The sequence below is a fragment of the Solea senegalensis genome, linkage group LG17 (genome assembly GCF_019176455.1).
Source record: "Solea senegalensis isolate Sse05_10M linkage group LG17, IFAPA_SoseM_1, whole genome shotgun sequence".
NCBI lineage: Eukaryota > Metazoa > Chordata > Actinopteri > Pleuronectiformes > Soleidae > Solea > Solea senegalensis.
This window is the reverse complement of record NC_058037.1, coordinates 9540504-9568352: the sequence shown is the minus strand read 5'-3', so window position 1 is coordinate 9568352 and position 27849 is coordinate 9540504. Positions and strand designations below refer to the sequence as shown.

Here is a 27849-nt window from a genome sequence, read left to right as displayed (position 1 = left end):
TCTCCTCTCGCTGCGGCTCCTCGACGTACGCGCTGAGTGCACGCGGACACAGGCGCGGTGGGGCAAACGAACGCGGCAACTTCACCTTGTCTCTTTAACAAGCAGACGTTTGTGAGGTCAGACACTCGTGCGGGAGGAGGACGGAGCTGTTTTCCTGCTTCTCTTAGTGTAAACAGTAACAATGATGGTAAAAACAGGTGTCAGACAGGACACGGTCACCTTTCATCCCGCGGTGTGAGGTTCAGTCCTGTCCAGTGCTGCCTGCCTGTCTGCCTGTCTGTCTGTGCTTCTTCACCGTGACATGAAAACACTCAGCACGCGCCTGGATCCGTCGCATTCACTCGCTGGCCACGAGGAGCCACGATGGTTAAATGTCCTGTTTAATGGTCGAGGTATGTAGACTGAACGGCACCTGAGCCACACACACACACACACACACACACACTCAGAAAACACTTGTTTTGAAACAGGCCTGGTACGACTTGTCGGTACACCTGCCCTATAAAGTCCTGTAATGATCATTTTTAAGACCTTTAAAATGTATTAAATGCTCACTACAGAGTCTGTGATAATGATGTATTGTAGTTACTGACAGTCTGTCATGTCGTTTTTAAAACATGGATGAGGTTGAACATGTTAAGATTGCGGGTATGTGAGTATATAGTGACCTTGGGGTCTAATGGTACAAAATAGAAGTTTTTCTAGTCATCAATGAAGAGTCCTAGTCCAGTCCACAGTGTAGTCCTGAGTCCACAGTGTTCAAGACCAAAGTCAAAAAAAGAAAAGTCCTGAGTCCTTTTGTGTTCAAGTCCAGTTCCAAGATGTGCTGTAATAACTGTTATATGAAAATACTGATGGGACATGCATGAATTCACATTTGCACAATTATTTGGCAGTTAAGAAAGTCCTTGTCCCCCAACTTCAGGGTCTGAAAGGAGTCAGTTCTTGAGTCATGGTTTATATTATCAGTCCTAGTCCTGAATACCTGAAACTAGTATTATTTAGTATGCTACTGTGTTTGATTAGCTGAACTGCTGGCTACAACACTCAGCCTGCAGCCTGGACACTGCCAACCTCATGTATACATACAGTGTATACATAATACTTTTATACATATATTTTCATTTGGCTTGTGTGTGTGTGCAAATACTTTAAAGTTACTGTATGTGTACAGGAGATAAACTTGAGTATATTGTGCAGTCATTGCATTGTGTTAAAAAATGGTTGATTGAATGGCAATTGGGCATGCAAGTTCTTTTATGTTTTAAAAGTCTAGATGTTCCAGCTTGGATCAACAGGGAGGTAACATGACACCTAGGTGGATTCATGTTTTGAAAAATGCCCACTTTCTACGCTGTGATGTCCTACAGAGCACAAGCACATTGTTAACACACCTGTCACCTGTCCAACTGAGCTGTACCAACCCATTGATGACCCATTGTATTAGTCTGCACAGCAGCTAGTGGAATTTATTTTGTTGGCGGTATTTATTTTTGTTCTGTACACATGGTAACTCAATTCAGTACTGCTTTTTTTGTGTCTGTAGAGGCACCCACAGACCCATAGGCAGCATTTCAATGACGCTGTCTCCGCACAGAACCAGAACTCTCCCTATACCCCATATAATCTCTTTTGTTCCTAAAATATTGCCGTAAACATAGCATTGTTTGAAGAAATGTCTTCCAAAATGACTTATTGCTGTAGTACACGTGTCAGGCCTGTACATGGCACTGTAACACTGCTACAGAAATACACAAATAAACATAGAGGGGAATCAGTGGTCATGCACATAAAGCATGAAGCATTTCAAGCTCCTTTTTCTAATTAAGTTGTATTTGAATAAGTATACATTACAATGTATACAACCACAAAAAAGGAGGCAGAATAGACCAACCAAGCCAGGGGGTCAAAGGAAAGAAAATAAAAGTCATCAGTGTGAATCGACCAAACATTCTCCAAACACAAGAGGAAGGCGATGACCACATTTGGAAAAATTAAATGAGTTCCCCACATTCTCTCCGGGACAGGGACATCCTTTACAGCACAGCTTCACTTTTTATCACAGAGATGGACATTTTCTATACAGCACTGAATGTCATTTCCTCTAAGGACACCCAAAGGACACTGTCATGTAGTGAACTTCATAACACCACCCTTTTTCATTGGAAGGACACCCATAGGAAATTAAGTTGCAAGGGCATCTTATAGGGCACTGCATCACTTTCCTCCACTACAGTGGGTCTCGCGGGATACACATCCTGCACGTTTTAGAGGTTTCCTTGCTCCAACACACCTGATCTGAGTAAATGGGTCGTTATCAGGCTTCTGCAGTGCTTGCTGATGAGCTGACTATTCGAATCCGGCGTGTTGGAGCAGTGAAACATCTAAAACATCCGGGTCCCCAGGACCAGCAATGAAAGACCCTGCTTTAGAGGCCACAAATGAATGGCAGCCAGTAGGGCACTTCCTCATGTTTTTACCACTCTAGAGGGTACTTTAGCGTGTGTCTTGTGACTCAAGAGGGCACTTGAGCGCATGCCATTTTTGCCCATTGTGATCCAAAAATAGCTTTTCAGTGCTCCCAAAATGCTGGTTCCGTGTGGATAAAAAGCCAATTCAATTAAAAAAACAAGAACCTCAAGAGAGGCCGGTGTTGTGAGCCACTTAGCATTTGTTTTGGTCCTGTGTTAGGATGACATCTAGTGGCAGTGAATATTGTGTGTAACAGTTACACTATTGTATTATTCAATAGAAGCTGAAGTCTATAACTGTGTGTGTATATGTATAAAGAGGAGATGTGAATAGTTTGACAACAGTCAGTCGTAAATAAACAGAAACGGAGATGTGACTGCAGGACTGTCCAGATCAGGTGAATAATAATGACGTGTGCTTAGAGCTACAGATCGTGGAAAACAAAAAAAAAACGACCAGGGTATAAACATGCAAGAACCATGTGGGCTGGATGAGTGAGCAGCCTTTCCCACTGGTTTGACTCCATCTACCCATTTCCTTTCTGCCAGTAAACAGCACTGGGCTAATTAAATGTTAATCCACCTACTCAAAATACTTGTTTATGACTCTTTTTTTTCCTCCAGAGAAGTAACATGGAACATGATATAACACCAGATAACAAACACATGTGTATTGGTACCTGCCCCGGTCTTCATCACCATGTCTATCTACACTTTGCACATAGTCATTGTTCCGTTATGATTATCATAGCATTAATACTAGCTATTATTAATAAATGACCTCAGTTGGAACATGTACCAGTTTGAATCTAGCTGAACTGTAGTGTAATTAGGCTTCAAATCAGAGTAGCACATTGCTACACTGATAATGTAGTATATTTAAAATTGTTGATATGGACAAGGTGTTATTGTTGCAGATTCAAAAGAAGGGCAGGGCTGTTGTTAGAAAATATTTGTCCATCACCACTTCTTTTATTATGCGGGGGGCTGGGGTTGTAGCGAGGCAGCAGACATCTTAATCATAAATAGAGGTTTGACATGACTAAAAGTTGACACAATATGTCAGTTGATCTATTAGCTGATCTTCAGTAAAGCCATTTTAAATGGTAAAACTGGTATTCTGTGACATTCCTCATTACTTACTATTGCTCTAACGTTTAGTAGAATCAGGGTATTATGGACAAATAAATGTACTAAACTGTTCTGTGGCTAAGTCTGACCTATTTGCGAAAAGCAAAGCTATGATTTGAACATGACACAACACACCTTTGATAGAAAATATCTGAGAAAAAAAAAAGACTTAAGTCTGCAGACCCTGAGGACCAACCATGCAGAAGCATGTGATTAATGTGTGATTTGTTGCCAGTTTATGCCACTTTGTTGCTTGACCCACTTTTTCCGTGTTGACGGTCTACACACGCACACACACACACACACACAAACAGCAAATGCCACTGTTGCTTAATGCACTTACTTTCTTACACTTTGATGCTCCCTGTAATCCTCTTTCAAATTCAGGATTCAGATTGAGATGTTAATATTAATTGCAGTGACTGAGTGTGTGTGAAAACTACAAATTACACTGATATTAGCATGTGTTTTTTTTGGAATTTTAAGGTGAAAGATTGACTGGATCAATTAAATATACATTTATTATTGAGTCAATGTGATTTTTTTAAGGGCATGTGTGAATGAAAATGGTGCTGACTGGTTGGATGGCACACACACCATGTCTTTAAGCCAGATTGACTGATGTTGTGTGTGTGTGTGTGTGTGTGTGTTTTTGGGTGTTCTAATATTAATCCCGGCTCTTTCTCTCTCTCTCTCTATCTTTCTCCCCACCACAGAGGTGTGGAGCTGTCACGTTTAAAAGGTCGGCGCAGAATGCCACACAAGTTTGCATGCTGGGTAAGAACTCTAATTGACCTCAACAACCTCTGTGATAACGGTTGTTAATGTGTAGTCAGCTGGTGTTTCCAAATGTTTGGGAACTCTGCTCCAGGTTTACACTAACCTTTCACCCCTCAGGTAATCTCTGTGTCAAACAGAAATGTTATGCTATGTTTGCTTTCTCCCCACCCCCTTGTTCAGTTGAATATTAAAATTTTTAGTACATTAAAATTAACTTTAAAAGTTGAGAATACTGTAAGGCTTTTTTTTTTTTCTCAGTCCTGTTTTTTTTTGCTCTCGTGTTTGGACTGGAGACACTAAGATGTGGTCTTGTTAATCATAACTACTGTCTCAGACCTTGATGATTCAGACCTTGAGATGTAGCCAAAGCAAAGTTTTTTCCACTTGATTAAAATTGTGAAGGAAACGTTTGACTAAAAAGGTTTTTTTGTTTTTACTATGAAAGGAAAAAAAACAGGCCATTTCATTCAGCGACTGACCCACTTATCTACAGCAAGCTGCCAGAAAATGTAGCCATGATGGTGGGAATCAGAAATAAGATCAGTCACACACAGACACACACACAGCAGAGTGCAGAGAGCAGGTAACGGGACAGCTCCTCTATTTAGAGACAGTATTGGTAGAGGTGGTGAAGTAAGAGTCAAGGAATTCTATAGACCATGTTGACAGGGTGATCCACATTGTAACTCATATTAACAGAGTGAGAAATTACATATTGTTACATCACTGCTTCACCACTGACGAGACGATGAACACATTGTGTTTGTGCGTGTCTTAATTTGTAGCTTGTCAACATTCTGTAACCTCATTCCGTCCTACTTCTACCGCTTTGTCCTCCACGCGACCCGCTGTGCCAGTCTCAGCTGACATAGGGCGAGGGTTCGCTGGACGGTTCGCCAGTCCATCGCAGGGCCACATCGAGACAACCATTCACTCTCACACTCACACCTACGGTCAATTTAGAGTGTCAAATTTCTTTTCTCAGTCTTTGCTTTTTTTGTTTGCTGCTGCTGTTTTTCTCCCTGCAGCTCAATTTCTCATCTGTTAAAATCGCATAAGAGTCGGTCCCGAGGGAACACAATAACCATCTCGACCAATGAGGTCACTGCTGGTTAATTGATTATGGAGATCGTCAGAGATCTCATGATGTCACTACATCCCACAGGAAAAAACTAATGTTTTACACTAATGTTTTATAACTGCCCGACACCGTGACAACAAAACAACTGTAAACTTAGCACATAGCCACAGTGTATTTTACCCAGCTCCACATCTCCTGCTTTGCAGAGTTTCCCACAGACTACGTCTATTATCTTAACACTCTTTGTCTCGAGATTTCCCGCAATCGTTTCTTTTTTTTTTTTTTGCGTCTGATATGCGACAGTCAAGGCTATGTGCCGTCTGTGCCACTGCGTGTTTGTCAGCCTGCGACTGTTTCTCAAGGGAACATTCCAGGGGAAAATGTAGCAGTTGCATCCTTTCATGATTACATGTCGATCTACTCGCACTCACTGGATTGTAGTTTACTAAGTGACTTCTGGTTTTCAGCAGCCAGTAAAGCCCATTCAGTCCCATATAATGTTTAGTCCTGACTTAGGCCATTTGCAGATAAAATATCATATCTTTACTTGTTAGTCTTACCTTTACTGGACTGTCTTGGAGTCTTGTCTCTGCAGAGTTAACAGCCTTTACCTCCTTTTGTTGTAAACATTTTTTACAATTCACAGTTAACAGTCCATCAAGCAATGTAAGATGGCAAAATCCAGTTGCATTTGAAAGACAACATCTAAAATATCACATTTTTGTCTAATCAAGTGACAGCTATTTTAAATGGAAATGAATAAAACCATTGGTTTCTGCCTCTTTTGCTCTTCACATGGACCATTTACTTTCAGGCAGAACTGGGCAATAAATAAATGCCGATATAGTGCTATATAGTTTTCTTTAATAGCAATATCGATATCATGTTTATGCGTTGCACACTTTCAAGGACAGCACATATTATGACTTATGACCACAAATTACAGGACGCCCAGGCCCAAAAATGTTTTCCCTTACCGACAGACATATTCATGTACAGAATCCATTTTTACAGAGATTACATCTGCAGTCTGAGTCTCTTTGTACTGTTCAGCATGATTCTTGCACATGTAGTAGAAGAGGTCAGTGGTGATTTGATTCCGTTGTGGCGACCAAACAATACAAATGTCATACCTTTCATACCCAAACCATGTCCATGTGACAGGTGGTTTGGAATTGCCATGTTCTTTCTTTGTTACGTTCATTCTGCTTTTATTGGTTGGAGTTTCCCTCATGTGAAATCCCTGCCTGCATAAGTGGATGTTTTACTTAATAGAACTAGGGATGGAATGATACCACTTTTTTGTGTCTGATATCGATATCAAAAACATGTGTATCTACCGATATACCAAGGGAATCAATACCGATTCCCTTGCCTAAATGGAATCTACATATCATCCATTGAAACACACTGAATGACCTCAGCTGGATCGAACATGATGTACTTACTCGCCTTTTTCCATTTTTCCACTCTGAATATGCGTCCGCTGGTGAGAACAGTTAATGTTTTGTGAAATGCAGATAAAGTGAAGTTATTCTAACCCTTTTAAAGTGGTCGAGTAGTTTTGACGTCTTGTGTCCAGAAGTGCTGGCTATTGTTCAAAGTTTACAGTGAGTACTTTGAGAGGTATCTGACTGCGTAACTAAACCGCTTCCACGCTGCTGATGCTGAAGAGTTTTCAGCCTTTTGTACGACACGAATGAAAGAGAGAATCCTGCTGTTGGTGTGCGAGTGGATCTCTAGGATTTGCTCAGTGCATAACGGACGTCTTCAACATCGATCATAATGGTCGAACGGTTCTTGCAGCGTTTTTACTATTTGTCCTCTAGAATTCCTCTCTAATACCCTCTAATAATGTATGAGTGGAACAATTCCTGTGTTGTTTCTTTCTTTCAGTTGAAGTGCTAGTTGTGTTTTTCAAGCCCAAGGCTGCTTAGTCACCTGAAATGGAGAAATTGGAGCAAATAAATGAAAACAAACCCACCCAAGTGTTTTTATCACAGCACAGCCTTAATGGAGAGTGACTCACAGTACGCCATGTACCTAATTTTACCTTCGAGCAGAACAAGTCCATCAATTTGTTCTCACTGTGTGCTTGTGTTATTAAAATATGCACGCTAACAAAACAAGTAGACATCAGACAATTGATGTGTTGCTCAATAAATGATTTATACGATATATTATTACTACGCTCTGCTCTCAAATGTTGGATTTTTCTTATTTGGCTCCTTGTAATTTAAAGGCATAATATGTAACATTTGAATCCGTCTGTAAATGACGTTATCCGCTTTACCGTCTCTGCTGTAACTGCTGCCGCAAACCTGAGAGCTCCCTCCATACAGTGCAAATGCATAGCTGTACCAAACAAGGCAAAAAAACACAATCCCATAACCCCACACTGCTCCATGACATCATCACACTAGATCTTTTGTTACTGTTTTGACTGAGCGAGCCTTCATAGCAGAAATGATACTGTGCTTTTGGTTGGCTGAATAAAACAATATAAGGCCCTCACGTTGGGCTCTATTACATTTTTATTGACATTGTTCTCTATTTCAATTGTTTTGGTCACATGGAGCCATCAATTGCTGGGTAAAGAGTGGACCACAGCTTTCGTTCCTATGAGACAGAACCTTAATTTCTTGTTCGGGTTGGAGGTAAGGTTTTGTTTCGGCTGCAGTCACTGCAGCGTGCAAACAGCCTCAGTTGTGCAAACCGGTGAGTGTCTGTGTTGTCAGTGTTCACCTCGTATAGCCCTCTTTCCACTGACCTGACCGTTAGACAGAGGACATGTCTGTGAACTCAAAGGCCCCCTTCCACATATTGGTCCGTCGCTCTGGGAGCAGCGCGCAGGCATGGTTAGAGAGAGCTGAGTGCAGAGTGGGGATGGAGGGAGGAGGGGCTTTTACTCTCCACAACAACGCAAGCGAAGGAGAGACAGTGGAGGGGAGAGAGAGAATGCGGCAGAAAGAGGGAGCAGACTGTCAGTGCCCAACTCTGGAAGACAGGAATACAGACGGATTCTCTTTCCTTTGTTCTGGCTTTTGTCTGCTTCGTATTTTTGGCTTTATTTCTTTCATCAGTGCACTCCGCTTTACTCTCAGTCTTTCTATCTCTCTTTCGTTCCAGCTGAATATTCTTTCTCTCCCTGCATTTTTGTTATTCCTCTGTCCGACATCCAGACTTCCCACTATCTATTTCACTACCACTACCTGAGGGTGACTCTTTCTACTCTGGACTTCTTGTCCCACCGTTCCTATTTTTCCTCCTCTTTCTCACTTTCTCCGCTCTCTTGGCTTTAATCTTGCATCCATTCGCCTTTTGTATGGTGTGAGGATGCCAGTGTTAGAAGGTCTCTGGGGCCCAGATGTTAGAATGCGGGATTCAGGTCTTGGTGTCGGGGTTGATGTCGGGGTCTGTCCAGATGAAGCTGCCCACTCACCAGTGTGGGGTCCACTCAGGACTCCTCCTGTCACCTGCGGGGGCCTGTCACTGGCCCTGGAACTCCCTGCTCTCATACGGCAGCTGCGGGCAGCCTGGAGGGCGCGCAGGGGAGGCCCTCGAGGGTCAGAGAGAAGTGAAGCGAGCACATGGGTGAAAGCAGAGGAGGAGGGGGAGGAGGTAGAGGAGTTGAAGCAGGACACGGAGAACAGAAGCCCCCACCTGGAAGGTAACGTGCATGTACAGTAAAGCATCAGCTCTCTCATAAACGTCAGTCGTGCCATGTTTGTTTATTCTGTCTCTTGGAGCGAGCAGCTCTCCTCTTAATGTGTGAACATGCATTTAAGGGACATTGGGCACATTTCCGTCTTTAAACGTAATGATTTGTGGAGAATTAGGTTTTCGTTTGTTGTACTTAAATGACCTTGTTTGGTTACGCTTAACATTAATAATGGAAGAATGTGTGTGTGTGTGGGACATGAGGAAGGATGAATTTCATCCTACATTATAATATGGTAATCACCAATGCTGATTCTCATTATGAAGCTTTTACGTGGTCATTTTATGTATTACATATTGTTATCACCAAGCTCATTTACAAATAAGTTGGTATTACTATAATACTACCACTATATTACACCATACTATTACCACGTTGTTACTATACTCCTCTGCATCCATTGCTGTCTGTCAATGTGCACATTTTTAAATGTTGAGAAGTGTGCGTTTGACTGACGGTGTATCTTTATAAAGCCCGCCTCCCGCAGCATGTTTACGCTTAGTTGGTCAGCAAGTGCCACGGCTGGAGAAGTTCAGCTGGGTGGAAGGAGGGGATTTGGAGCTGTAAAGCCAGAGTGTGTCCATTTAAAATAAAGCGGAGTAACCATCTGCTGAGCCACAGCTGCACTGATGACATCGATGTGACGCCATCAATCCGGCCCTTGTCTGTCTGTCTGTCTGTCTGTCTGTCTGTTGGTGGCATAACACGGATTATGCCAAGTAACACTGGTGACAGTTTGGCATGAGTTACTTTATGGAGGAGTGATGATTTGACAGTGATATGGTTGATGACGGTGATTAAAAAAAGCAACAAGCGACTGTGGGAACATTTTTACCATTTGCATTGAGGGATTTTTTTTGTCTTCTTTTTTATCTTCATATCATTAATAATGTAAATATCAAGATGACACAAGGACTGACTGACCTAATCATAACAAGCTGATCCAACAAGCTGATAAAAAACCGGTTCATTATTGGTAGATTTGAATGAGCTTTTAAAGACTTAAGGTGAGAAGGTGATTCACACTTCGGGGAATTACCCGTGCGCAAGTAATGACTCATAAGGTAGAAAAATAGATTTAAAAAAAAGTGTGCTTGCTGCTCACTGCCTGTGACCTTCCTTTTGAATCACGATGGCCTCATCCATACAGAGGGTGAAGAATCTGTCTGCACAATATTTAATGTCAAGCTAAACAACGTGTGGAGAATAGACGCAGTGAGACACATTGTGTGCGGGGACAGTGAGTCATTCTGACATTTGCTGTTGCAGGGATGAGCTGAAAAGGTCTGAAAGTTTACATGGTTTACATGGTGAAAGTGACTCAGGTTTTCAAGATGTATCTGGTTTTTTTTATTGCCTAAAAGTAATCACCATCATATTTTCTTTTTCCTACATATGACATGGACTATGGTAGCTCTCTGAATTTCTTTTGTTATGAATTAATAAAACCAAATGTCCAAATGTGCTTGGTTCTGGCTCCAGGTGTAGATTAATTGATAACCAAGATTAATTGATAATGAAACCACACATCCACATTTCTCTCTAAGTACTAGTGTTTTTTTGTGGCTAGTTGTATGAAAAAGCATCAAATAAACCAATAAAATAATTTATATAGAGTTTAAACCTTATTTTAGAAAGTCTGGGTGCAAAGCATGTAAGACCAAAGCGCCATGCACATTGGCTGATGTTTTTACACCCTACCTACTTTGTGATTTAACTGAGATTCCACGGCGCTCGATGTCTTTCGACACGACGCGTCCATGTGTACAAATTAAAAGCAGTAAACATCTGCTACTGTGTTTGTATATATTGACATATTGGCAGCGACGTGTCTTTCTGGGAAGGAGAACTGCACAAATCACAATTTGTGCCTTCAAACCTCCACGGATTCAGTGAATATATGTGTGTGTAATTATGTGTGGGAGCCGTGTGTGTGTGTGTGTGAGAGAGCATGCATACATATGCATGGCGAGGTTACATGTGCACTGTTGAATCATCAAACCTCTTTTCCATCCGATTCATGTTTTCATTCTAAATGACCCAGTTCTTGCTCAACATGGAGACAATGACCTATTTATCACTTAAAAGAGACGTATAAGAAGACGAAGACAACAAGGAGACGGAGAGGTGGGGGCGCAATGAATGAGAGGACAGATCAGATGAAGATGGGGGTGGGCGGGGGTTGGGGACAGTGTTGATGTTGAACAGGAGGAATCAAGGATGGAGTGGAGAGTTATATATGGAGAGAAAGAGGAGATGTGGAGGCAGGATCCAGTGGGTAGGAATGAAGGATGGAGAGATGGCTTGAGCAAAGGAGGAGAGCCAGAGGGCTGATGTGTGCGTGTGACACACAGAGAGAAGGAGGTGACTGTTACTGCCGTGTTTTGTTTGTTTTTTTTCCACATGATGCATTTCCTCGTCTCCTTCACCGGCAGCTTGTGAGATAAAAAAGCAAAGGTTTTCCCCTGTTTCCCCTTTTCTTTGCTCATACAAGGCCAGCAGGACTCTTCTGCCTCACTTCTTTGACAGACTGAGTCACTTGCCCCAAGTGGTTTGAATTTGTTTGTTGGACTATAAAATGCATAAATAGGGAATGATGCCTGTTTTTTTTCCACTGGATGTTTTATGCATAGCCACCTGGCCTCCAAAGTACACACACATACACATACACTCACACACTAGGGCTGAACGACGTGGGTAAATTATCATCATCATACACAATTTGCAATTTGCGTAGTTGCATTTTGATTTGCAGCATTTCCTGTGTAATAGATTTAAAGAGAGCACATTAATTCACATTCTATAACAAGAGTTGGATTACATTTGACCATGTATTTTATTTTTTCATGTATTTACTCATAAAACTTGTGTAGGGCTTTTATTTTCTTTGAAGGAAGTGATTTTGACGCCGACTTTTTGTTAATTTTATTAAATCCCAACTTCCTCTGTTGTTGTGGGAATGAGATGTGTATCTTTGATCCACTGTCTGCTTGATCAAATAACACATTGATCTCCAGAAATTAGTATAATACCGTATATTCTTTTGGTGAGGTCACCCTTTAAGCCAAAAGCAAAGTGGCTTAAGCACTTTGTCACCTGCTTTTATTGTGTAACAGCACCTGACATTTTTACATTTTGATTCACTGGATCCAGGGATCTGGATCTGTGTAGAACTGTACACTTTACATAAGCCTGACAAAGGTCAGTCTGATCTGTTTAGATGTCACTTGAGATATCTGCATCTGGGACTTCCGATGTTGAATTTAAATTGCCACCCAGTACATTAAGTGGATCAAACCTGGATGAAACTTGGATTGTAGAGTGTTTTCTCCAAGACTAGTTTCACAGAAATTCAGTTATGCTTCATTGGGACCAGGTTTTGTTCTCCATGAGGACAAAACCTGGGGAAAGGGGGAAAGATCCTAAAGACTTTGACCAAAACCCCCAATACCTGACTGCAAGCCCTATCCCATGTTAACTTTAACCCTATCTACAGATAGATAGCTCTTGACATAAAAATGGTGGGGACGTCTGCATCACAGTGTGCTCCAGTTCCTCACGTCTGATATGTAAATTATTCAGTGTTCCCATAGTTTTTAGTTTATTCAAGTGTAAATTTCATGCCTGTGCATGTGTGCTCAGAGTCAGAGTGTACTTTTGTTGTGTACCTTGTCACCCGGCCTCTGGGTGTGTGGATTGTGCATTTAAAAAAAAACGAACTCCTGCTATTCATCATTCAGTGAGCCATTGTGCTGTTGTGTTCCCTCTTCATCTGATAAGTGCTGCTAACACAGCCAAGGATTAAAACTTAAAAGTTTATCTCAAGGACTCCAGACGTCTCCAGCAGTAGACAAAAAAAAAGCTTGTTATCTGTTTTCAGAGAAAACATGCTGTCAACGTGTCAAGCAGTGGAGAAATACACATTTGTTTCTTCCAAAACATTTGTTTGTAGTTTAAATAATGGATTTCATGTTGTCAGAGTCTTCCAACAGAAAAGCTCTTGTTTGGCAGGAGTGGGAAAAAAACAAACCTAAATATGACACACACACTGGTCACCTTTGTTTAAAATGAACCGCATCAAACGATCACGCTGCAGTACGTGACGCGACACTAACAACAAGGATAGTTATACTGGGAACAGAGTGTACGCATTGTAAGCATCACCAATTTGTTAAATAATAAAATGTTCAGACGTGCACCGTCGTAACAGCTGCACCGAGGCATGAAATCCTCTCTCCTCGGGCGGACTCATACCAGGAGCATGATGTCCTGGTGATTCTGTCAAAGTCAAAGATCCTCTTGTTCCGTCGACGCCGCTTTAGAAGCGACTCTCAGTCCGCTTTCATGTGGCTGATGTTGTCGAGTTTAAGTGAACACTGAGCTCTGTTGTGCTGCTATCGCCGCGCATTGGCTGCACAACTTAGCCTTCAGCCATCAACCCGTCTGTCGCCTTGGTTTCTGCGATACATCTTCTGTACTGCTCCGGTTTTACACGCAAATGGAGAATGCTGGATCCATTTTTATTTGTCTCGACAGGCAGAAACCGAAACCTTTGTAAACAATAATAATAATAATAATGATGCAGTAGAACTGAAAGCTTTTGGTAACAGATCTAACTTTTAGATATTTCTCTTCGCTTCACTGCAATATTGTGTTACGGAATTTAATACAAGAATTGGCACAGGAGAAAGTCTATATTCTCAAAATATTACATGATTATAATGCAATGATGAGAACTTAAAGATATGAAGTGTTTCAAACACTTCTGAGATTTGCAATTTGCAATTTGAAAACGGCTCCGTTAAGTTTCACCTCATAATCAGTGTCAAGACAAAAACCTTCACTTTTAATTTTCACCATTAGCTGCACTTTCTGAAACAAGGGAAACATCTGCAGATAAGAGGATCGGCTTCCTGTTTGCAACCAGCACACACGTACAGAGAAAATGAACATGTTGGTTGTGTGGATGTAGCCTTAGTCTCTTCACTCTGAGTTTGGTTAATAAATGATGGGATTGTCCCTGCCAAAAATGTTCAATTCAATGCATCTGTAAAACAAATAAAATATTTATTATTTCTTGCCTGTCTTTTTCTCCCCACCCTGTCCTTACCCTCTTGTCCTTCTTTCATGTAGCTGATGATGGCAGACTGAGCACTGGTCATGCTGGTGTGTTGCTGGCTGAGAGACGAGGTTCATACCCGCTGATTGACCTCCGCGTCTTGAAAAGTAAGTCTCACAACCACATAACTCTCATCTATGCATTCCTTTAGAAATCAAAGAAAAAACATTTGCATCCAACATTTCTAAAGTTTATATAAGTAGTTTGGTGAGTTTATACAGTGAGAAGAAAAGCATCATAGTTGTCATTGGTTGTCTGTGTTATTATGAATGTGATACCTCCATTAACTACACTAGAGCTGTGTGACCAGTCTGTTTTTAATTGTGCTTTTAAAAGATTTAAAAAAATGTAATTGATGGCATGTTTAATCATTTTTATGGATGTGGTTAGTTAGAACTTCTGGTCTTCTTGTTGTTTTTGTTTGTTAATCATTACCAGTGATGCATTATGGGATACAGTAAAGTCAAGTCAGGTACATTTTTAAATTGATATAATACAAACAAACAACCACATTTGACCAAAATGCTGAACCAAGCCTGAAGTACAACAATAAAGGAGTATAAAACACAAAAATACCCCACAATAAAAACAATAATGCAGAGTAATAAATAGATTCAACATGTTAAATGCAAAATGATTGCACTGGCTGTTTTGAAGCCCCTGCGACCGTGTAACCCTGCAGTTAACTTACAGCCACGCATGTCGCTGTCGAGAATTAACATTGGAACTTCAGTGGTTGCCCCTTGAAGATCCCAAACTACTCTCTCAACTACGCTGTCCAAGAAGCAAACCAGTCTAGCTCATGGACAGAATCTGCACAGTTGTGAATTATATGTGAATTAAGCCTAACTGTGTTTTTCACACACACTTCTTTTTTGGTTTACTTGATGCAGCAGGGGCTTTCACGCAAACATCTGGATATGAAAATGCATATATTAAAGGAATTGCTAAAACTCCACCATGCATCCAGCACCACTTACATCTCATTATGTTCAACACATGTAAGGTATTGTGGTTTTTTTTTTTGTCTGTTCAAATGTCTCTTGTGTGCAATTTCAGCCAGTGCCCAGCAGGGGGAGGTCGAGTCCAGCACCAGGAAAAAGCTGAAGCGCCTGCTGAGCTTTCAGCGATACTGCCACGCCTCCAGACTGCTGAGAGGCCTGATGCCTCACACCCCCGGGACCCTGCACCTGCTGGACGACGACTACCTAGGACAAGCTGCGGTGAGGACCTGCACTTGCCTGCGTGAGCACAGCACATGTACACCACATGTGAATCACACAAAAAAACAACTCATTTGCCTTTTTTTTTTTTGGTTACAGCACATGTTGTCAAAAGTAGGGACTTGGAACTTTGACATTTTCCTCTTCGATCGTCTTACAAATGGTAAGATCACAGATCGACCTGATTTCCTTCTGCACACGCTCGACCACTAAGTTCAATAAAATGTCATCTCTGGAACATTAGATGTGTCTGTTCAAGTATGAATATTTGTGTGTGTGTGCGTGTGTCGTAGGAAACAGCCTGGTTACTCTGATGTGCCATCTCTTAAATGTCTACGGGCTCATTCATCACTTCCAGCTGGATATGGTCAAGCTGCACAGGTTTCTGGGTAAGAAACCTCAATGTAATCTAATTTATGTAGTTAGAACCCACTCTATTATAACCTGTTAATGGTGACGTATCCTCCTACACTCAAACATGAAAACTGTCCCAGTTGTCACCTCTGAAATCACCTGCTGTTCAACAGTTTCACCCGCGGTTGTTTTGCCGCGGCAGAATAATCTTGAAAGCCGAGCAGGGTTTAAGGTTACAGAAAATCCCAGGCTGACGTCGACTGTCTTTCCTCTGCAATCAGTCATCACAAAGAGGGCACCGGCTTTCTTGTCCCCTACAGTAACAAACAAATATGGATGAAATAACAGCGGGGGCATTGTTGAAGGGAAGGAATATGAATCCACAGCTTGCTGAATGGCGGTGTCACGTACAGCAGGACAATAATCGCGTGTGTGACGCCGTGTCACAATTTTTTAGCCAATGAAAAGTGAGAACTTGTACAGTTATAAGGGTCAAAATATGAACTTTATTATCATTTGATTATAAATGATTAGTTTCTCCCTGTGTCAAACATGTCTAACCACTATTTGTTTACTGTAGTGTGAATCCTTGTTAGAGGGACAGTTCAGGTTTTGCATTGTGCTTGTATGAGGTACTGACTAGGACTGCAACTAACTTTTTTTTATTAATCTGTTGATTATTTTTTCGGTTAATCGAGTTCTTTGGTCTGTAAATTGTTGAAAAATGTTGATCAGTGTTTCCCAAACCTGTCCACAAACCAAAATGATTCAGTTTTAATGATTTAATTTGTTATATGGAGCAAAGAAACCAGATAATATTCACATTTAAGAAGCTGAAAAATCAGAGAACTTGTTGTAATTATTGAACAAACACTCAAACTGATAAATAGTTGTCAGTTAAGTCTGTGATATCTCATCCTCAACTTTAGGCCTTCATTGAATGCTCGCCTTAATTGCATTAATATCTTTTTTGACCTCATGTTCTTCTATCTCACCAGGTATGGTGCAGGAGGACTACCACTCTCAGAATCCCTATCACAATGCTCTTCATGCAGCAGATGTCACTCAAGCCATGTACTGCTACCTGAAGGAGCCCAGGGTAATAAAATCTACTGTACTCTTTCTCTCTCTCACACACAGCTACTCGGGCTGGGTATCACTGCTGATTCTGGATCGTAAGGTGCTGATTTGATTCAATTTTCGATTAGATATCGATTCATTTCAAATACATTTTACATAAAACAGTTACATCAATGCATCTTTCATTTAATATGACAACACAGTGATGATTTAAATACTAAAACGATACCCACTGTAAACTATACCCATCCTACAATCGCCATTAGACATTTCAAAATAATTAAGTTGTCCAGCAGAGGGTGCTGTGAGTGCAGCTTGGCCTGCATCCAGAGTAAATAACAAATCTGCAGACTCAGCAATTAGTCAGAGGATCACATCTAATTTTTATATAAGGTGTCTGTGTTAAACACTATAGATTCAGTGTTTTTCTTAATGTGGAAAGGTTGACCGTCCCTGTGTTGTAGTTGGCAGAGCAGCTGAGCCCTCTGGACGTGTTCCTGGGTCTGATGGCGGCGGCGGCTCACGATGTGGACCATCCTGGAGTCAACCAGCCATTCCTCATCAAGACCAGACACCACCTGGCTTCACTCTACCAGGTACACAACACAGGTGCCGCTGGGCATGTCTGTGTCTTTCAGTGTGTTTGAAAGGTGTTGGTCTCAAAGACCGAACCAGAGTCTGTTTTTTGAACAATATTCTTTTTAAACTCAGAACACATCTGTGCTGGAGAGTCACCACTGGAGGTCAACCGTGGGCATGCTGCGAGAGTCAGGGCTGCTGTCTCACCTGCCTGCTGACATGTCGTAAGAACACACTCGCTCAGTGTAATCCAGTTTATTAAAAATGTCTTCTCCAACTCATTAACTTATGTCATATGGTGAAATGTGAGGAGGGTTTATCATAGTTTTTGCATCGCAGGCAGGACATAGAGCAGCAGCTGGGATCTCTCATTCTCGCCACAGACATCAGCCGACAGAACGAGTTCCTGTCGACCTTCAGAGAACATCTGGACAACGAGGATCTGGATCTTCAGCTGGCTTCACACAGGCATTTTATGCTGCAGGTACTGTATACTGCACACTCACCTCAAACACATTTTGAACATAACGTCGCCTACTATGGATTTTTATATGAATATTTTACTGTGGGAAACTATTGACAACATTATTGAACATTGAGCTGATTTTCCCTTTACTTTTCTCAATTGAAAAAAAAATAATCACCAAATAGTGATATGAATATATGAAACTTAGGCATGTGCATCTTTATTAGAGTAAGAAAGAATTTGTGAGAGAAAATAGGAAGAAATGTGCCATTTTGATTTTTAATTGCAATCAAACAATGTGTATTTAAATAGTAAAGCTGCTTGTGAATCCGTGTCTGTATCGTTAGATTGCTCTGAAGTGTGCAGACGTCTGCAACCCATGTCGGGTTTGGGAGATGAGCAAACAGTGGAGTGAGAGGGTGTGTGAGGAATTCTACAGACAGGGTGAGTACACGGAAACATACATTTATCTACGCAATCTTTTTTTTTTTTTTAAGTTTTCTAGAAGCACGAAACACCCAAAATGACTCTAAACGCCGTAGTACATATGCCGAGCCTGTGAGTGGCGCTCTAGTGCTGCCACAGAAATACACCAAAAAGAGAGGAAACATAAAACAAACTTTTTTTTTTTAAATAAAGCTTTATTGGAATAAGTATATGTACGTCGTGGAGAACGACGACGGAATGATCCAAGCCATTGGGACTAAGGAAAGAAAATAAAAGTTATCATAACGCGAATAAACCAAGCAATCTCCCAACACAAGAAGAAGAAGAAGAAGAAGACGACGACAAGAGACGACGACAGCAAATGCAAGAGCAAGAGAGAGGTGGGATTATGGCATCACCGTTTTCCCAAAGTAGTGCTTTGGATTTAAACACGAAAACACAAGGGTGGCATTTGGAGATTTTGGAGATTAGTGTTTCAGTGCTCACAAAATGGTGGTTGTATGTGGATAAAAAGCTGATATTATAAACAAAACCTCAGCAGGTTCTCCTGAGCTCGTTTTTATGTGACACTTTTTTTATCTCTTCACTGTTAAATTCACTGTGATACATTTTGAGGGACATTTTAAACACAATTACAAATGAGAAACTGTAGTTTTCCACAGTTTGTATAGTAAAGCATTCAGTTAGCCTTCTCACAGTATCTTATCAATGAATATGTTTATATTTGACTAGAAGAGGGACAGAGTAGTGTGACATCAGAGAACAGTTGTTGCCATGTAAATACTGTCATTTTTTCAGTGGGTTTTTTTTTCCAATTTTTTTGACAACTATCGTATGGATATTACAGGTGACCTGGAGAGAAAGTTTGACTTGGAGATCAGTCCTCTGTGCAACCAGCAGGCTGACTCTGTCCCAGCCATCCAGACAGGTGAGTTCACTCAAAACACCAAGAACATCCATTAACCTCATGTCCCCGTTTAGAAGATCTGCCTCAGCTCAGTGAGTAAACCCCCACCAACCCTTGAGTTTCAAGCTGCCTTTGCTCTGCGCTCCAGGTTTCATCTCCTACATTGTGGAGCCTCTGTTTGAGGAGTGGCAGCGTTTTACAGAGCCCAGCCCGCTCAGTCAGACCATGATGGGTCACCTTCACAAGAACAAGGCCCAATGGAGCCGCCAGACGCACTCTCACACTGAGCCGGAGCCTGAAGGAGGAGCTGGAGAGGAAGAGAACATCCCTTAATCTTCCTCACATGTTGTGGGATGTTAAATCTTCCTTTCTTAATGGAGAAAAGGAGTGTTTATCCATCTCCTTATTTGTCCTCCAGTGTATTTCCTCCCCCCCCAGGGTGTTCATAGTCTCCTGAAAGTGGGAGCACATGGTCAGGAGTGTGGCCTGGAAATGGCGTCCTCTTGTGGAGCAGAGGCGTGTTTGCACTGCAGGGGGGAAATCCATGGCAGAGCAGGTGGATTGATAATCTTAGTAAATAAATGCCAGTTGAGCTTTTGCTCTTTAACCCTGTGAAATCAGCTTCATGGAGATGACCCAGGAGACGCTAGGACACGGATCAGAGAAGACAACGATTAATGTGTTTGCACATTGCTGCTAGAACAATAAAGAAAAGCCAAAATTATATATATACATATATATATATACACTTCTAAAATGTCAGCTGGACTGTGCTATAAAACATGCCATTAAAAGATAATATAAAAAAACCCAAGAGGAATTATATGATTATATATATAAAGTAGACTATGCTTTTTAAACTTTTACACTATACACATTCAGCTCTTTTCACTTTTTTCTCTTTTTTTTGTACAGCACTGCTCTCGGACGCTCCTCACTATTAATACGAGCGTGTCCACTTGTCTACTTTTACACTGAAGTGCGTTTTAACTGGAGCTGTCGAGTTCTTGTCAGGTGTAACACGTCGCCTGTCGATGGTGTAACCTGGTAGACTGACACAAAGTGGCTCCAGCTGCCGCTGATTCTGAGCCACTTGACTTTAAGCGTCAGCTGGATGTTTTTGGACCTGTGCGCACGCGGCGACTGTGGATTTCACATTTCACAAGCAAGAGCCATTTAAACAACAAACAAACAAACAAACAAAAAAAGTTATAAACAGTACTATCTGTACATACTGTGAGCACCTCAGCAATTCACATGCCAAAATCTCAGCAATGTATGGACCTTTGTACTGGTTTGGAACCACTACTGTCTCTCACTGATGTTACCTTTGTAACAACTCGACGGGTGCATTTATTTATCTGAAAACCTCACTTTTCAAGCCTTAACAGCAATTTTGAACTTTCTGGACAAGACATTTTAAAATACTGTTTGAATGCATTTCTTACACGATCACGTTGTTGTTGTTGCCTGTCTTTTCTTCTTTCTTCTACCAGCATACCGATACACTCCTGTCGCCATTTGTTTCACATTTTATTTTTATTATTCAGATTGGGACGTTTCACTCACATGTTTTCCTACATCTTCCCACTACTTTCACTGCGTTACCGCTCCAAATTTCTTGTGTCTTATAAGCAGACCCGGGCCAATTAATAACTACACATACCTTTTCATTTTTAATTTGGTCAAATTGTGACAGAATCCTATACTCATTCAAACTTTGTACAGTAATCTTTTGAAATGGCAAATGCATATATATATGTATCATCTCAGTGGTGAAACTGTTTCACGTGTAGCCAATTTTAACGTACAGCAAAGCATATAAAGTATTTGTAAATATGACTCGGTCCACATGTGAACTGCACCGATGTGTAAAAAGTATTTATTTTGCCCACTCTGCTGTGTAGATGGCGACGGGCACGGCCAACGTTGTGCACACGGTGCTAACAGAGGCCAAGGCCCCCACGTCTTCCCTGAGATGAGTAATAACCAGAGCTTAATGTTTCTGACAACGCAGCCGTCACATGGTATGTTTCTACGTACAATGTGGTGTGCGCTACAGGGTTGTCTAAGCTCAAATATTCAGAAGTTGAAAAGTGGTTAAGCAGTGATATATGAACACATTTCTATAAGGTGTTTTTAAAACGTGTGACATTCACCTCGTCGTGTGAGGTGCAGTGCAATAGTTGAGTCACCGGCCAAGTGTGCAGTGCTGTGCAAGAGCCACCATTTGTTGTTTTAGCAGTGCTGTAATCACCACAGGGTGTAAATACTAGATCAAGATGTCTAGAAGTACTTAGTTTGACCTACACTTAAAGGGATACTTCACCGATTTGCATTTAGCTTTGTATTGCAAGAATAGGGGTAGTATTTTTGAAAATGTGTGCTTCCCAACCTCAGTTTCCCCCTGAGTCGAGGAAATAACTTCATTCTTCTTTTTTTGTTACATGCCCACCAGTGACACTTGGTCCGAGGCTTGAAACTGCAACGCTAACTCCGCACTTTTTAGACCCACTCGTTGGGGAACGGGACCTCATTCCCAGAATGTAAACAGTGTCCGCCATCTTTGCTAACAGGTGCGCTAACAGGACCGAGTGTCACTGGTGAAGAATGAAGATATTTGTCCACTCAGGTTGGGAAGCACACTTTTTCTAAAATGCTACCCCTATTCTAGTAATACAAGGCTAAATGCACATCAGCGAAGTATTCCTTTAAGCAATAGCACAAACCCATGCTTTATTCAGGACATGCTTGATCGTTACACACACATGTTGAACTAGTTTGTTAATAAGTAACAAAAAGTCCAACTTTTACTCACGTCATTCTAACCCAAAGGCTAATGATTACAGAATTGGAGCGACATAAAAACAACAAATCTGATGGTTGCCGTGAGACCTTTGCACAGTACTGTAGTATAGCTGTAGTTGCTATTTCTGAGCTCGCTGAAACTCCTATTATACTGTATGTAGGTTGCATACTTGTCTCAAGTGCACACACTGTGTTTTTGATGTCTCTACAGTTCTGTGCCGTTGCAGACTCTCTCTGAAGCCTGACACTTTTACCCAATGCACACGCACACACACACGTTTCCTCTCTAGTCACTGATGGAGTCTTACTAAGTGTTTTTCCTTCTTACAAATACCGTTGTTGTTTTTTTTAATAATGTAATTCAAGTATAAACACAATGTGAAACAACACTTAATGCTACCTAAAACTGCAGTATATTACTCTTTGTACTGCCGCCATGTCGTGTAGAGCTAGTCCAGATAGCAGGCCTCGGGCTGCCTTGTATTTGAATACCTCTCACATTCAGTAATGATACAGGGTGTCTAAGCCATACTGGTTTTACAACAAGTACAAAATATGTGCAGTATGTCTTTAGTACAGTTTTTATATATGTATATATATATATATATATATATATATATATATATATATCCGAGGGATTATTAATACCAGATTACAATCTTTATAAGACATTTGTCTCGTAAAAAAAAGTGACTGTGACTGTCAGAAGAGATTAAATCACGACCAACTGGTGTGCTAGTTAATGTACAGTGCCATTATCATTTCATAAACGGAGGATTTTAGCAGAGAATTTCAACGTGTCTGTATGCTATGAACGTTTGTATGCATATGTGCTGAGGGAAGGCGATGTTTTCCTCACATTACGGTACAGAAACAATATGGTAATAATTCTGTGACTGTGAAAGTAGTATCATGATAATGCCATCATCATAACAATGGGAAATGTGTGTGGGGATATAATGGAGGGTGAATTTAACTTAATATGGGAATTAAAGTCATTTTCCTTACTAAGCTTTTACCTGGATATTGCGCTAACATAACTTAACATGGTGTTTCTATAATATTATCTTATACCATTGTTATTCACAAGTTGGAAAGTGCATGACATCACCTCCCTATTACATCATTACCACCCTATTACCATGTTGTTATTGCACTGCAATGTCATTTTAATAAGCGTCATGTGGTGCAGTTTGAGTTTCACTCCCAGTAAGAGATTTTAATCTTTCAAATGTCGTGTAATCCGTTGCCCGATGTTTTTTTTTGTAAAGTTGTTGTCGCAGTAAATACTGAGAAGGAAGTGGATATGACACTGTGAGGACAAAAACAGTCGTGGCTCTGGTGTTTTTTGAGTTGTCCTGGGATTGTAGACGTTCCAATGTCCATTTCCTCTGAGCAGGTTTTTGCTGGCTGAAGTTCAGAGATCTTTAAGCCTTTGTCTATTTAGATGCTGGGTTTTTTTTATTTATCTCGATAAATGCTACCTTTAAGGACTTAAAATATCAGATGAGTAAATGATAATAGATGATTTGTTTTGAGCTTTCACCTTTCATCTGATGTCTTGACTGTATTTCTGTTCTGACAACCAACCTCTGAGCACTGTGAACAAAGAAAAATAAACCTTTTTTCAGTCGACATCAGAAAGCCTATTGCTCTGTATGTCTGTTTATCTCCAATTTGACTTTTCACGTGTGTGTGTGTGTGATTGACCACTAGATGTCAACACATCCATTGTAAGTGGCTCTGTGCAGAGGAGACGAGCCACATGGGGGCACAGCATCACTGCTCATTGTGTGTGGAGATACCTGCTGCTTTGTTTACAGTATAAATACAACGGATGGCCTGCAGATCAACATGGCATTTTCTGTGTTGTCAGCAAAGCCCCGGGGCGAGGGGATTTAAAAGAAAGAAGTAGTAAGAAAGACGGGGACTGAGGTGTGAAAGTTTAGCTCAGTTGTGGTTTGCAGGATGAACAATAGAATGACTCTGAGAGACTGTAGTATAAAGTATAATGAAAATATTTTTCAACACCAATATGCTGTAACCTACACTGCTGACAGGGAGCGGAGAAGTGGTAGATTCTGTCCGTGTTGCCCTCATTTGCATGCGTCTGATTTGCAATGTAAATGAGGCTTTTGGAGTGAGACAGAGGCAGAGTGCACATGTTGATTGGTCACCTATTAGATCACATTACACTGAAGCCGCTGACTTTTGACATAATCTTGTCGGAGGCTCTTTCAAATGCCACAGCTCAGTTACCCCGGGACATGGTGGGCAGTGCTCTTTAGTTGTACAACACTGGGACTCTGTGGGTGCTGCTGTTGGATAGATAAGAAAACACACACACACACACACACACACACACATTCTTAGCACTCTGCATTGACTTAAACATTAATTCACAATTCAAATCTTTAGCTCAAAACTTAACCACTTCCTCAGAAAATGAGGATCCACCATGAGGTCCTGACAAGGTCAGTCTTTATGTCAGAAAAGCTCCCAGAGAGGCAATAAATACATAAATGCACACACACACACACAGGGTCCCTGAGTAAGTTGTGTTTTTAAAACTTGCATCTGTTCATCAGAGCATGACATGTGACATCCATTTTACTGATAATCCTGTCTTTCTCTCTCTCTCTCTCTCTTTCACACACACACACACGGCAGTCGGTGAGTATTCATCCAGCATGTGTCACTGTAAATATTGATACTGCAAACAAAAGCCCCCTCTTTTGCCCCTTAAATGACAGCCGACCAATCCAACCACTCCCTCTGTAACAACATTCACTCCATCAGCCCTTTGTGCTGATAACATCTACCTCCAAATGCAAACCTGTAAAAAGGCGCTGTTTGGCTTCTTTTTCTTTTTTTTTTCATCGCGGGCCCTGTGAGAGTACACTTCATGGGGATCAATTGTCGCAGTATAGGGACTGCACCTTTATTTGTGTATTTGTTTACTTAATTTACCAGAGAGTGTTTGAGCTGATGATGATGTCGGGTGAATTCTGACACCTCCTCGGTCTCACTGCTGCAAGACGAAGAGTAATGACTTGGGTGTTTGGAAAGTGAAAAATGAAACTTAATGGTCTGTGGCTGTCTGTGCTCAGCACTGAAAGGGTTAACCGTCAGTATTTGTGAACTCGCTACTGACTCAGTCTCTTTATTACCTTTTTATTTTAGCAGTATGTTAAAAGTAAAAGTATGTTTTTTCCATCAAAAACAAAGCGAATCCATTATTGTTCTTGGTGTCACATGAACACGCGTGTGACACACGGGAACGTGCGTTCTTTTTCTCTTATGTTGCACACATACTTTACATACAGTACATATTACACGACTGCATGTCACACTTCTCAAAATGTGGTGCACTTACTGTAGGGGCATGTGAGGACAAAAATGCTGATGCAGCATGTACATACCAATACAACGACAAAATAAAACACACAAGTGAGCCTTTGGCTGCTGTTAATAGGGTCACATTGAAGGAAATTCCCCCCCCCACCCCAATAAAGTCTAATCAGAGACTGTGGAAATACCAACAAAATTGATGTCCTCGTGTGCTCACCTCTGACCTCAGGTGAAGCAATGAGAGCACTAAACATACATGTAACCCTAATCCCGTCTGTATTTTACAGTTGGTTCCACTCCTTTCCAAAAAAAAAAAAAAGAGTCATGTATGACCTGCCAACTCATGATCACAGTGCTTTCTAAGACGCCGCAGTTCACTCGAGCAGTTAAATCCTGTCTATCTCAGTGTGTTGCCGCTTATCACTAATGGTACATTTTGTTCCCATCACTGCTCGCTGCATGACAGACACTCATGGACGTCTGTACCGACAACAGGTGCTCGTGTATGAAGCGCAGTGCAATAACGACTTCAGTGTTTTTGCACTTAATGCGCCCGCACACTTGTATTCTTCAAATTCTGCGCATTATTTGTGTTTTCGCCAGTGCTGTATCTGTGTTTTACTTTGTTATTTATATTTCTCGCAACTTGTACTTTTACTCCACTACATTTCCTCTAACTATCTTTGTTACTACCAAGTAAAATCAGAAGAAGAAGAGTTGGTATTATGGTCTGTATTTATATAGAGCTTTTCTAATTTTGATGAGTTGCTTTACACAATGCAACATGAGGTTAAGTGTTTTGCTCATGGACACATATAGACTAGCCAGGAATTTAACCCACAACCTTCCAGTTGAAAGACAACTCGCCCTACCACTGACCCACCACGGCTCAATCTTAACTCCTCACCTTTTTCAATACTTTTTTAATGACTTTTGATACTTAAGTTCAGTAAATGTCATATACTTTAAGACTTTTACTTAAGTCATATTATAAAAAAGTGACTTCAACTTCTGGTAAGATATGTGTACTTGTACTTTTAGGTACTTTCCTGAGGAACTGAGGAACAAACAAAAACTGAAGAATGAAGTTCCAAACAATCCGGTGAGATTCAGCGAACACATTTACGCAAAAAATGCACATCTACATTGGACACGCAACATTTAAGATCGCGTTTCATATTCTTTTGTGTTCAATTTTTTAAGTTTTTTTTACAGAAACCGTACACATTTAGGTCAGACCGACCACAGATTATTTTAAAGTGGATTTTCATGGGTTCACACTCCACTACATTCCTGCATCTGTGCGTCTCTGAGCAGCAGGTGGTTTCCAAGCAGCACTCGGTGTCATGGAATGACTAAAGTGCAGACGGCGAGGGGGGGAAATAAAGGGTTAATGTCTCATGCAGCGTTTGTAACTTCTGACACCCACACATTCACAAACACTCTGCAAACAAATATGTACACGATCAATACCCAAGAGCAATAAACTCTCACTCTGTGTCTGTGTGTGAGTGTGTGTGTGTGTGTGTGTGAAATGTTAAGATCTCTTATCTCAACCCCTATCCATCTTCTGTCTGACCTAAAGATACACAACCCCCACCACACCTGTCAAATTTCACCTGCTCAGTTTGTGTGTGTGTGTGTGTGTTGCCTCATTAGGATCATTTTTTTTGGTACAAACACTTTTTCTAGACTAGAAGAACTCATGGGGACCAACGCCTGCTCCCAATGAGGCAGAACCTCATTTCTGAAGCCAAGATTAAGGTCGGATTTGTTTTTTTCCTTTTCTTTTGAGGTTACATAATTGTTGGCTGCTTTTGTCAATTTGCATTCTGCAAACTTGTAAGACTGTGTGGGCAGATGAGACGAGCATGCTTTTATCAGCTGAAAACGACATGATTTGTACGCCGTATTGTGTCTTTTTTTTCCCCTCCATGTTTTCTTCAGATCGCTATGTGATCAGCTGCAGGCAGCTTCAGGGCCTTACTGTTCCTTATCACACGCACACACAGCACTCTAAAGTGTTTTCACCAAATATACAGTATCAGTAGCATCCTACATGGTTTCCTGTCTTCTTAACACACGTTGACCTTTGAGCTTTACACACAACGTTTGCGCTTGAACCCCCTGTGAGGTCAAGCTGACTTAAAAACACCTGCAGTTTTCATTTTCGTAGCGTGTTAAAGGAGCAATCCAGCAAGTCTGTTATTTCCCTTTCTATAAACTCGAGATACTCCAAAAAAAACAGTTAGATTTTACGCCCAATCACAACACATTACATTCTCTCACGGCACTGTACATAGACAACATCAACAGTTCACACAATGAGCA

At 41.1% G+C, this 27849-nt stretch overlaps 1 protein-coding gene across 3 annotated transcripts; it reads left to right on the top strand.

Moving 5' to 3' along the window:
• Window positions 1-47: 47 nt before the first annotated feature.
• Window positions 48-27634, top strand: LOC122784442 (cAMP-specific 3',5'-cyclic phosphodiesterase 7B-like). Of its 3 annotated transcripts, XM_044049721.1 has the most exons (13): window positions 48-392; window positions 4319-4379; window positions 14318-14410; window positions 15363-15526; window positions 15626-15689; window positions 15820-15915; window positions 16879-16979; window positions 17425-17556; window positions 17672-17763; window positions 17879-18023; window positions 18353-18449; window positions 19300-19380; window positions 19508-20204. In XM_044049721.1, exons 1-13 carry the CDS (start codon window positions 372-374, stop codon window positions 19690-19692), a joined length of 1332 nt encoding a protein of 443 aa, XP_043905656.1. In that variant the 5' UTR covers window positions 48-371; the 3' UTR covers window positions 19693-20204. The 3 variants fall into 3 exon arrangements, with proteins under 3 accessions (XP_043905656.1, XP_043905655.1, XP_043905654.1); XM_044049719.1 differs by lacking the exons at window positions 48-392; window positions 4319-4379 and adding an exon at window positions 8425-9133; XM_044049720.1 differs by lacking the exons at window positions 48-392; window positions 4319-4379; window positions 19300-19380; window positions 19508-20204 and adding exons at window positions 8418-9133; window positions 26560-27634.
• The last annotated feature ends 215 nt before the right edge of the window (window positions 27635-27849 follow it).